The sequence below is a fragment of the Galeopterus variegatus genome, unplaced genomic scaffold (assembly GCF_000696425.1).
Source record: "Galeopterus variegatus unplaced genomic scaffold, G_variegatus-3.0.2 Scaffold1619, whole genome shotgun sequence".
In the NCBI taxonomy this organism is placed as follows: Eukaryota; Metazoa; Chordata; class Mammalia; order Dermoptera; family Cynocephalidae; genus Galeopterus; species Galeopterus variegatus.
Window position 1 is genome coordinate 80404 of NW_007727730.1, and position 11627 is coordinate 92030.

The following is an 11627-nucleotide window of genomic DNA, read 5'->3' on the forward strand; positions in this document are numbered from 1 at the left end:
TTAAAAAAAAAAAAAAAAAAAAAAAGATGACCGGTAAGGGGATCTTAACCCTTGACTTGGTGTTGTCAGCACCACGCTCTCCCAAGTGAGCCACGGGCTGGCCTCAAAAGTTTCTTTTTCAGGGTGATGAAAATGCTCTAAAATTAGATTGTGGGCTGGCCTGTTATCTCAGTGCTTAGTGAGGTGTCAAGGGTCAAGGGTTTGGATCCCCGTACTGGCCAGCCACCAAAAGAAAAAAGAAAAATTAGATTGTGGTGATGGTTGTACAATTCTGTAAATATACTAAAAAATTCACTTCAATTTTTTACAGTGCACTTAAAATGGGTGAATTTATGGTATGCAAATTATATCTCAAGAAAGCCGATAAAAAAAATAAAAGGTTGAGAAAACCTCAGAGTTCCAGCTCTTACCTCTAACCACCTCCTAAAAATTCCAACTTGCAGAACTTGAGGCTCCCTCAAACCTCAGCTCTCAAATGGAACCCAGCAGCTCCCTGAGCCCAGCTCCCTACCTTGAAGGCCAGGAACTGGGGGGACAGAGTCTGTCCTGCCCTTATCCGTCCTTGACCTCAATATCCTGATGACAGGGGCAGGAGGAGCTGAACATCAATAGGTTGGTGAGGGTCAGCCCCTCACCAAATCTTGGTTACTCCATTCTTCAAATATTTGTCTGTCCCTCCTTCTTGGCTATTGTCACTCTCAACAACATGTGCAGCCTGGACAAGGCCCACAGCCAACTGCTGTCTGGCTTTTTGGTAAGCTTGGACTTCTATCTATCTATCTATCTATCTATCTATCTATCTATCTATCTATCTATCTATCTATCTAGATATCCGTCTATATCTATATCTATATTTATCTATCTATATTTTTTGCAGCTGGCACTATGGGGATCCAAACCCATGCCCTTGGTGTTACAAGGCTGTGCTCTAACCAACTGAGCGAACCGGCCAGCCCTTCTGCTATCTAGATGCTGGACTGCTCACAAACCCTCCCTGGCTCCCTATTTCCCTGAGGAGGAGAAGGTCCTAGCACCTTGGCCTGGCATTTCAGGCCCTGCCAACTTCACCAACCTATTGACGTTCATCTCCTCCTGCCCCCATCATCAGGATATTTCTCCACTCCCAACCATTGCCCAGGCTGTTCCCTCTGCCCAGAATGTCTGTCACTATGAACTCCTACACTTTCCTCAAGGCCCAGCTAGTGGTCACCTCCTCTAGGAATTATACCCATTAACTTTTCTGGAGAAAGCTCAGCCATCCTGGGATGCTTCCTCATCTTTACACGAGGGGTGGGGCAGGACCAAGTTAAGTCTCCCCTAGGTGACCCCACTCACTGTTTACCCCCTTGTGACTGGGTGCCAGCCATGTGTTCCATTTCATTGAGGTGGCAACTAAAGCAGAGTGGGCAACCCAAAGTCATCGAGAGAGAAATGTGGCAGAACCAGGACTTGACCCTGGAGCACTGGGTTCTCAGCTATCAGGCAGAGATGTGGAAAGTCCTTCTAAGAGGTTTCCTAGGGGTTTTCAGAGGCCACCAGCAATGTTTGGGGACTTCCCTCACCTTGGAGGGCAGTGGCTGACATCTGCTCAAACATCCTCCAGATCAGAAGCAACGCTGACACTTGCCCAAAGGTTTCCTTTGCCCAGGCACTGTGATGGGGGGACTTTCTGTCTCACTACATCGTTTTACGCACTGGGGGAGGTCTCGAAGGAAAAGGAAACCGAGAAGCCATGTCCCCCAAGGTCACCCAGCTAGGAAGGGACTGATATCCAAGGCTGTCTAATTCCAAAGCCAGTTAGCCAATTCTTTCTTTCTTCTTGTTTTTGTTTTGTTTTGATTTGAATTAGATTTATTTATTTTTTGCCTTGGTAACATTATCATAATTCAAAATCCCAAAGAAGAACCTCCCCCCTCCTCCAGCCTCTTCCCAAGCCTCCCAACTCCAATCCTTACAGCCAACTAATAGTCATTTCTTATATTTTCTCCTTCCAAAGCTCTTTTATACATAAATACAGCCTCCCCGCCCTGCCACTCCACTCCTTAACATGGACGGTGGCATGCCACTCATACTTGGCATATTTGATTTCTTTTCAAGTTTACAATATACTTTGGAGTTTGTTTTCTTTCTTTTCTTTTTTCTTAGAACCCTTGATCTTGGTGTTATAACGCCTCACTCTAATCAGCTATGGGTTTTTTTTGGGGGGATTGGGGTTTTTTTGGTCTGCTGGCTGGTTCGGGGATCCGAACCCTTGACCACAACTGTCATTTTTTTTATTTTTTATTTTTGATGACCGGTAAGGGGATCTTAACCCTTGACTTGGTGTTGTCAGCACCACGCTCTCCCAAGTGAGCTAACCGGCCGTCCCTATATAGGGATCCGAACCCATGGCCTTGGTGTTGTCAGCACCACACTCTCCCAGGTGAGCCTTGGGCCAGCCCTCACAACTGTCATTTTGAGAACTGATGCCCAATCTCTCATCACAAGGTTGTGCTCCCATCAAACACTGTCCCACTGGGCCGGCCCGGTGGCGCACTGGATAAGTGCGCCGCTTGGGAAGCGCGGCGGCGCTCCCGCCCGAGGGTTCGGATCCCACATACAGACCGGTTCCTGCTCACTGGCTGAGCGAGGCGCGGGAGCAGTACCGAGGCTTGCGATCCCGTTGCCGGTCCCCGGTCCGGTACGGGGGCAACACTGAGGGTTGCGATCCGTTGCCGGACACGGAAAAAGACAAAAGACAAAAAAAAAAAAAAAAAAAAAAACCCACTGTCCCAGGACTGCCTTCATCCCCACAGCCTTGCCAGCACAGCTTTTATGAAGCACGCCATCTCAGGACTAGTATTTCATTTTGGGTTTTTTTTTGTTTTGGCAGCTGGCTGGTATGGGGATCTGAACCAGTGGCCTTGGTGTTACAAGGCTGTGCTCTAACCCACTGAGCTAACCGGCCAGCCCCAGCTCAAGGCTAGTTTTAATTTGCATCTTCTTCTTCTTCTACTTTTTAAAATTTTAATGTATTGGATCCGGGACCTTGTCGTGTGTTTAATGAGTGAGGCACAGAGAGCCAGCATTCTCGAATGTGCTGGATTCCTGTCCACAATCTAAATGCACCCAAAGGGGTACAAAGAGGGGCTTCCAAACGATAAAAGGACTTTCCAACCCTGCCCATCAGTGAGCTCCTACTTGGCCCTACCACCAAGCAACAAAGGCTCTCCCAGCCTGCTGGGGAAGCCCCTCCCAATCTCCCCTCCCCAGTCTGCCCAGTCCAGGCTCCTGGGCCCAGCCACTCACCATACACGATGAGGGAGGTAGAAGCCATAGTTTGCTTATTGTGACAGGTTGAATGGCAGTGCAGAGTGCTATTTTCCTGCACATCGATCAGTTTATATAGCTTCCAGGTGTATCCCCGGTCCACCTCCTCTTTGGTCAATTCAGTCTCCAGGCCAAAGATGGCACTTTGGTTACAGGAGGCAGTACAATTCACTTGCACGGAGCCTCCTCGGGGCAGGATGGCTTCTGAGGGGAATACCGACACTTGGGCACCTCCAGACACTGCAATAAAAGAGGGAGCAGGCATTACAGAACAGGCTCATCACAATTAATGTGTGCCCAGCCTGTGCTGGGTGCTGGAGACGCAATCTTGAACAAGACAAAACTTTGCCTTCGGGGGCTGGCCATTCGCTCAGTCGGCGGGAGCACGGTGTTTGGGTTTGGATCCCCAGCCAGCCAAACGAAACAAAACAAAACTCTGCCTTCAGTGTGGCAGACAAGAAAAACACATGAGCAAACAAGAGCATGAGTAACTGATGTTATGAGCTTTGACGAAAACAAAACAGGGTGATAGAACAGATAGTGCCTTGGTGACAGGATAATATCTGTGCAGACATCTGAATGATGAAAAAGGGTTGACCTTTCAGAGAAAAGAGAAGTGAATTCCAGCCAAAAGGAACAGCCAGCGCGAAGGTCCTGAGGCAGTAATCTGGGAGCTGGGTGAGCAAGCGAAGTGTGGGGGCTGGCTGATGAGCTCAGCTGGTTAAAGCACAGTCTTATAACACCAAGGTCGTGGGTTTGGATCCCCACACCAGCCACCGCCCTAAAAAAGGGGGGGGGGAATGAGGTCAGGGGAATCACATGGACAGTGTAGGCCATGCTGAAGATGTGTTCTTTATTCTGAGGGCAAGGGGGAACCAGCAGAGGAATGTAGCAGGGCCAGATCTTAACGTGAAATCAGTGCCTTCCTCCCTTCCAAGAGGTCAGGTGGAGGGGGCCAGCCCTCCAGGAATCAGGTTGGTTTCTCTCTCCCTTGGACAAGTAGCTTCCCCTCTGGGCCTCAATTTCCCCATCTGTAAGGTGGATGAGTATAGTCACCCCACCCCCCACTAATACAAATAACTCAGCACAGGGCAGGTAGCAAAGATCACCTTGGAGGTGAGTGCAGTTAAGAAGGAAGGTGTTGTTTTAATAAGATCCCTGAAATTCTGGTGCTTCCAAAGCTGGAAAAATGTCTGTCTGATACCACACCTTGCACCCCCCAAAAATCTCTATCCTCAGATTTGCTCTATCTGGGGTGTTCTATCCAGGGTGGAGGTGTGTGACCACAGTGGCTCCCTAAATTCTCCAAGGGTGATTCTGGGATCATTTCCGTGTCACAGAGAGAAACAGTGAGGCTGGGAGAGGGGCGGTTCCTCAGCTACAAAGCTGTAGAATCCAGGTAGGAGTCCAGATTAGAACCCTTGATGGAACTGGTAACCAAGGTGTCAAATTCCACCCTCCTGGTCCCCAACATTCGCCACCACTGGAGACCCTCCGGCCCCCTGACTCCTTCCCTGGCCGGGCTGGAGTTGGGGGAGGAGAGCGCTGGGCGTCCCACTTTTCAGACCTTGGCCCCTGGGTAAGTAAGCTCTGGAATTCCCCTAAACAGAAGCAGCCCTGGACTTCCCCAAGGACAGATGATGAGGAACAGAATGTGTCTGGAAGGGGAGGTCCCCCAAGACCATTCAAGTTGGTATGGGGTCAAGTCCCCCCACCATCTGACCGTATCCCGGGGCCAGGCGCTGTGCTGGGCTACTGCACAAAGTGGCCGCTATAAGGTTCCCATTTTACAGCTGAAAAACTGATTCTCCAGATGGCGCAGTCTATAGCCCGAGGTCACAGACTGACGTGACTGCAGGGCTGTTGGCTTTCAATCCGCGGCTCTAGCCCCACCTTTCCATAAACTGCTACCTAAGTACGAATGGCCTGATTTCCAGCCAGCGGGTGCCAGTCCTCCAACCGCGCCCAGGGCGCAGCCCCGATCCAAGGAAATACCCCCCACCCCAGACTCACCTGGGAGCAGAGCTCCGATCAGGACCAGGAGCGAGGGCAGCGAGCCGCTGGGGTCCATAGCCGGCCGGGACAGGGCGGAGGCGGCGGCGCAGAGGGGTTTGGCGCCTACTGGGACGCAGAGGAGCGCGCGGTCCTTTTATACCAGCTGGCCACGGGGGGCCGAGGGGCGGTGCTGCTTTCCGGGAAACCTCGCGCTTTCCCCTCCGGAACGAGGGCTCCGGCATTTCCGGACTGAGAGGGTGCCTGGCCCGAGCGGGGTCACCCTCGCTGGTCGCTCCAACGCCGGAATCTCCGAACTGAAGCTGTAAGGGCGGCGACCTGGGGGCTGCTCCCGACCCCCAGGTGTCCCGTTCCCGGGCCACGCTAACCTCGAGTCACGGTTTACTCTGTGCTAAGCGCTTTATTGAATAGTGCCAAGTACCCTGGACAGCGGGGAGTGTGTTATTGTGTCCATTTCACAGAGGGGTAAACTGAGGCTCCGAGCTGCGAAGGGATCCGAATTCAAATTTGGATTCCCCAGCTCATGGAGGCTTCTTTAACTGAGTGGATGAGCCCCTCGGTAGGGTGGAAGCCCGGGAATCCCCCAAGGGGCATGTCCCCGCCCAGCTGACACCGAGATGACTAGGCGGAGCTGCCAGAGCAAGCCCAGGCACGCCAGGCGCCCGCCAACCTGTGAATGAGGATGTGCGGCGTCCACGCATCCGCCACCGCCGCCTGTGCGTGCTCACACCCCCGCGGCCTCGCTTCCTCTTTTCGGCCTCGGCAGCGGGGGCGTCTTTACAGCTCCCAGAAAAAGGAAGGAAGTCTCGTGGTCTTGCCCGCCGAGACTGTCCGCTGTAGTTCCTGACTTCGCGGGGAAACTGAGGCAGTCCCTAGGGTCCAAGGTGGGGCAGGGAGTGGGGGGCTCAGACCCCTGCCTTAGGCTCGCGGCTTCCAAAACTCAACCCCCGGGCGCCTGCACTAAATACGTGCGGGGTTTTGCCCGGCCACGGCGTCAGCAGGTGACCTCAAGGCTCGACATCACCTCGTCGAGGTTGGGGATTTTGTGGTCTCGGAGCAGCGAGTTGCGCTGCCTAAGGCTTCCTGTTGTGGGGCATGCACAAAGTCGCCATGGAGACGTTCAAGGAGCCAGGGAGGTCGCGCCCAGAAGGGAAGGGCGGGATCCTTCCTCTGAGGGAAGGGGGCTGCGAGTCACTTGCCATCCATCACCACGTCCCTCTCCCTTCCCTGGAATTTCCACGGGGATCTTTTTCTTGGAGGGTTGGGGGTACCGAATCCCCGCCCCGGAAAGGCCTGGGCAAAGTCACAGAGTGGGACCGGGGATGTCCCTGCGCCTCAGAAGATGTGGGAAAATCCTGCGCGGGGGTTATTTTCGGGGGCGGGGTTCGTGGGCTCGCAGCACGTGGTTCTGTGACCCCGGCCCGGGGTTCGCGGAAGGCGCGCTCCCCCGCGCGGCCCAAGCGCCACTTGCAGCCACAGAAATGTCCTTCCTTCTCAACACGCGTTGTTGCAGCATTTGAGCGCCTACTGTGTGCCAAGCGTCCCTCCAGGTGCCGAGGGCACAGCGATGAACAGAATAGACAGCAATCCCTGCTATCGTGTGGGGATCGTCTTAGCCGGGGCCACAGACAAGAAACAAAAATAATGGCTGGCTGGTTACTCGGCTAGAAGCGATGTTGTAACACCAAGGTCAAGGGTTCGGATCCCCCTACCCGCCAGGCGCCCCGCCAAAAATAATTAAATAAATAAAATATATGGAGTGGTAGTTTGTGGTTATTACTAAGGAAAAATGAAGCAAGAAGGGGGATACGAAATGTAAGAATTAATGAACTTTTATTTATTTGTTTATTTTGGCCTGCTGGCCGGTATGGGGATCCAAACCCTTGACCTTGGGGTGATAACACTGCACTGGCCAGCCCAATGAACTTTCAAATAGAGTATTCTGGGGAGACTCAGTGAGGAGGTGACATTTGACAAAGACCAGAGGAGGTGAGGAGGGAGCCAGGCCATTATCCTGGAGGAGTGAGGTACCAAGCACAGGGTGCTGGAAGTGCAAAGGCCCTGAGGTAGGAACTGTCTCAGGGAACAGCCAGGAGGCCAGTGTGGCTGGGGCGGTGTGAGCAAAGCACAGAATTAGAGGACAGCAGGAGGTGATGGGGCAGATAGTGCAGGCACTTGTCACTCGGGGGATTTGGGCTTTTTTTGTTCGCAGATGGCCGGTACGAGGATCCATATCCGTGACCTTGATGTTATAAGCCTGCGCTGTGAGCAACTGAACTAACCAGCCTGTCCCGGATTTTGGCTTTTACTCCCAGGGAGGTGGGAGCCACGCAGGGTTCTGAGCAGAGGGAAGGACGTGCCCTGACGCTGGTGTTCACGGGCGCCCCCTTGAGGCTACCGGCGCTGCGGCCCGGAGCCCGGAGTGGATAATGGCATTGGAGAAGTGGTTGGATTTGCCATCTGTTTTGGAGGCTGGGCCAACTGAGCTTGCTGGGACATGGGGGAGGCAGGGCAGAGTCAAGAACGACTCCTCGGTGTGGGTCCGAGCCCCTGGGAGGATGGAGGGCCATTTCCTGAGTGGGCATGGGATGGAAATGGGGGTCAGGTTGGCAGTGGAGCATGTACCTCCCAGTCTTCCACTCCCTTTTCTCAAGAAAAAGGGAAGCAGATGTTCTCCAGCTGTTTGCTGCAGTCTCCAGGAAGGGCAAGCCTTCCTTCTGGGCGGCAGGCAGTCTCATAGGCTGAGAAATGAGCTCACTGCAGACGAGAGGCTGTAAACCCAGGACAGAAGTATCCAAACCCCACTCCATGGCATTATGTCCTCTCCCCCTACTCTGAACTCTCTGGTGGGGCTGCCTTGCAGTTCCCTCTACTTGGAATGCTCTTCCCCTCACCCTGACATGGCTGGCTACTCCTTCCTTGTGGCCTGAGCCTCCTCCTAAAACCTTCTCTGAATATCCTCCACTCCCTCCTGGGCCACATCCTGGTCACTCCCTATCAATTGCCCTAATATTCTCACTACTGAACTCATCATTTGCTGAAATTCTTTTGATTGACTTGATTGTCTGCGAGCTCCAGAAGGGCAGGGAGGCTGTCAGTCTCAGCACCTGAATCAATGTCTGATTCTTATAGGTGGTGATCGGTACTTCTGTGTTGAATGATGCCTGGCTGGTTAGCTCATGGTGTTATAACACCAAAGTCAAGGGTTTGGATCCCCCTCTCAGCCAGCAGCCAAAAAAAAAAAAAATCCAAAAAAGTTTGTTGAATGAATTCACTTCTCTTGTCTCTGAGTGTTCTGCACGTGCTGTTCCCCCAACATGGAATTCCCTTCCCACCAGTTTAACCAAATGCCCTTAGGGCATTTCATGCAGAAGTCCTTGGAAGACAGAGTTGTAATGGGGTTAGGAGCATGAGCTGCGATCAGACTGGGGTTTGAGTCCAGGCTCCGTTACTTTCCAGCTATTTTAGTTTAAGTTCCCCCCAAAGTAGACACTGAGACAAGGCTGGGAGTGCAGGAAGTTTATCTGTGAGGTGACCCCAGGAAGCATTGGTGGCTGGGGGCAGAGGGCATAGCCAGGGAAGGGAAGGGAAGAGAAGGCAGCCACTGAAAGTGAGGATTAGTAGGTTTCCCCTAAAACCCTAAATTAGGGCTTCCCCTAGTTGTTGGGGAAAACTAGGCTCAGTTCCACTGGGGAGCTGTGGAAGACACATAGACTACACCAACCTGTCCCTCATTGCATGAGGGCTGCTCCTTAGGAGTCAACTTCCTTTTCTTCCTTTCTTCTTCTTCTTCTTTTTTTTTGGCAGCTAGCCAGTAAGTTTTTTAGCATTTTCACAATGTTGTACAAAGCATCACCACTCATTCCAGAATATTTCTATCATCCTCAAAAGAAACCTGGTATCTCTCAATCCTCCCTCTCCTTACCCACTCACATCTATTAATCCACTCTCTGTCTCTACGGATTTGCCTCTTCTGGGTATATCATATCAATGAAATCATACAATGTGTATGATTTTTGTGTCTGGCTTCTTTCACTTAGCATTATGTTTCAAGGCTCATCTGTATTGTAGCATGTGTCAGGACTTCATTCCTTGTGATGGCCAAATAATATTCCATTGTATGGATACAACACATTTTGTTGATCCCTTCATCTGTTTTTTTTTGTTTGTTTTTTTAAAAAGATGACCGGTAAGGGGATCTTAACCCTCGACTTGGTGTTGTCAGCACCACGCTCAGCCAGTGAGCTAACCGGCCATCCCTATATAGGATCCGAACCCGGGGCCTTGGTGTTATCAGCACCATACTCTCCTGAGTGAGCCACGGGCCGGCCGATCCATTCATCTGTTGATGGACATTCTGGTTGTGTCTACCTTTTGGCTATTGTGAATAACGCTGCAATAAACATTAGCATACAGTACACATTTGAATCCACTTACAATTCTTTAGGGTATGCTTTGTTTTAAAATTTTAAAAACAATTATTCATTTTTTATGTTTTTATCATCTGGCAAATCAGGGGATCTGAACCCTTGACCTTGATGTTATCAGCAACGTGCTGTCCCAAGCGAGCTAACCAACCAGCCCAACTTTATTTTTTTAATACAATATGTGTGACATAAAACTTACCATCTTAACTATTTTAAGTGTATACTTCATTCCTTTTTATGGCTGAATAGTATTCCATTGTACAGATTCACCATGGTTTGTCCATCCGTTCACTGGTTGATGGACGCTTGTGTTCTTTCCACTTTTTGGCTATTATGAACCATTGTACAAGCATTCATGTATAAGTTTTTGTGTAAACATGTTTACAGTTCTTTTGGGTACATATCGTCCGTTCACTGGTTGATGGACACTTGTGTTCTTTCCACTTTTTGGCTATTATGAACCATCGTACAAGCATTCATGTATAAGTTTTTGTGTAAACATGTTTACAGTTCTTTTGGGTACATATCCAGGAGTGGAATTGCTGGGTCACCTGGTAATTCTCTGTTCTTAACTTTTTGAGGAACTGCCAAACTATTTTCCACAGTAGTGGAATGATTTTCCATTCCCACCAGTAATGTACAAGGGATCAAGGCTTTCAATTTCTCCACATCCTTGCCAACATGTTTTTTTTAGTTATTATCATTACTATCCTAGTGGGTGTGCAATGTTATCTCATTGTGGTTTTTCGGTACTTGTGACCTTTGCAGTGGGCAATCCCAGGGTGGAACTGCAACAGTAAGCAGCTGAGGACATGCACAGGACAGCAAGTGCTGAGGTGATGTGGCCAGAGTGCTGCGAGTGCCTGCCACAAGGTGTGACCTTCAGCAAGCCACTCCCTCCAGTTTTGCCTTAATGGTCTCAGCGGTAGAATGGGATAACACTTACTTCAAAGTGTGGATGTGAGATTTCAATAAGATGCTTCATGCACAGATAATAATAGATACTAGACAGAGTGAGAACAGAGAGTGATAGATGCTGTTTCTCGGTTTCTTTACGACTCAGTTCTTAGAATCTTTGCCCAAACTTCCTATGCATAAGATACATGCTTCCACCTCTGTTTCCACGGACCTTGTTAATGCCAGGATCACAAACAATTCTTCCTAAAAGTCTTAGAGTGTGGGTCTGTTTTTGTTCTTTTGGCAGCTGGCCAGTATGGGGATCTGAACCCTTGACCTTGGTGTTATAACACCATGCTTTAACCAACTGAGCTAAGCAAAAATTCATGATGTGTGTGTGCATTTTGATCAAAACATGATTTTGTTTCTTTCTACCCCTTGAAAGTTTATTCAGTGGTGGAATCTTGCCCTGCCCCAGGCTGAGAATTTGGCCCTGGATTCAAGCCCAAGTAAACATCATGTTCAAATCTCTGAACTTGACTTGGTGTGGGATGGCAGCTCTGGCTCAGGCCTCTCTGGGCTGTAGGCCTTGGTGGGAAAGAGACTGGACCCTCTGCTGTTCATTCTCATCCAGGCTTTGGTCCCCCCTCCTGCTCAGTTGTAGGGAGAAGGGGACAGGGGATAGGGGACAGTTCCTCCTTGGCTGCTGGCTTTGCACTCTCCAGATGGCCCAGCAGAGTTAAAGTGATATCCCAAGTAGATTTGGTGGGTGGGAGGTTTGGAGGCTTTTTCCTCTTTTTTTAGATGGCTGACCAGTACAAGGATAGAAACCTGAAGGCTTCTTGAGGCTTCCTCCTTCCTAGACACCACTTCACTGGGATGGGGGCATCTTTGATCTGGGTGGTGGCTCTTCCATCCAGCTGTACTGTCAAACCCCTCCTGGTGGGCCTCTCTGTTGACCCCCAATAAGCAGGCAACCTG

General features: G+C 50.6%; 1 protein-coding gene across 1 annotated transcript in view; it reads right to left on the reverse strand.

The window, feature by feature from the left end:
* The window catches only part of ICAM1 (intercellular adhesion molecule 1), a 10323-nt gene extending 4925 nt beyond the window's left edge, over positions 1 to 5398 (reverse strand). Inside the window, exons 1-2 of the mRNA XM_008578017.1 lie at positions 5323 to 5398; positions 3289 to 3549 (exon numbers count right to left, since the gene is read on the reverse strand). Of these exons, the coding sequence (XP_008576239.1) occupies positions 3289 to 3549; positions 5323 to 5380 (319 nt within the window). The 5' untranslated portion in view covers positions 5381 to 5398. The remainder of the gene's footprint in view (positions 1 to 3288; positions 3550 to 5322) is intronic.
* Positions 5399 to 11627: the final 6229 nt, after the last annotated feature.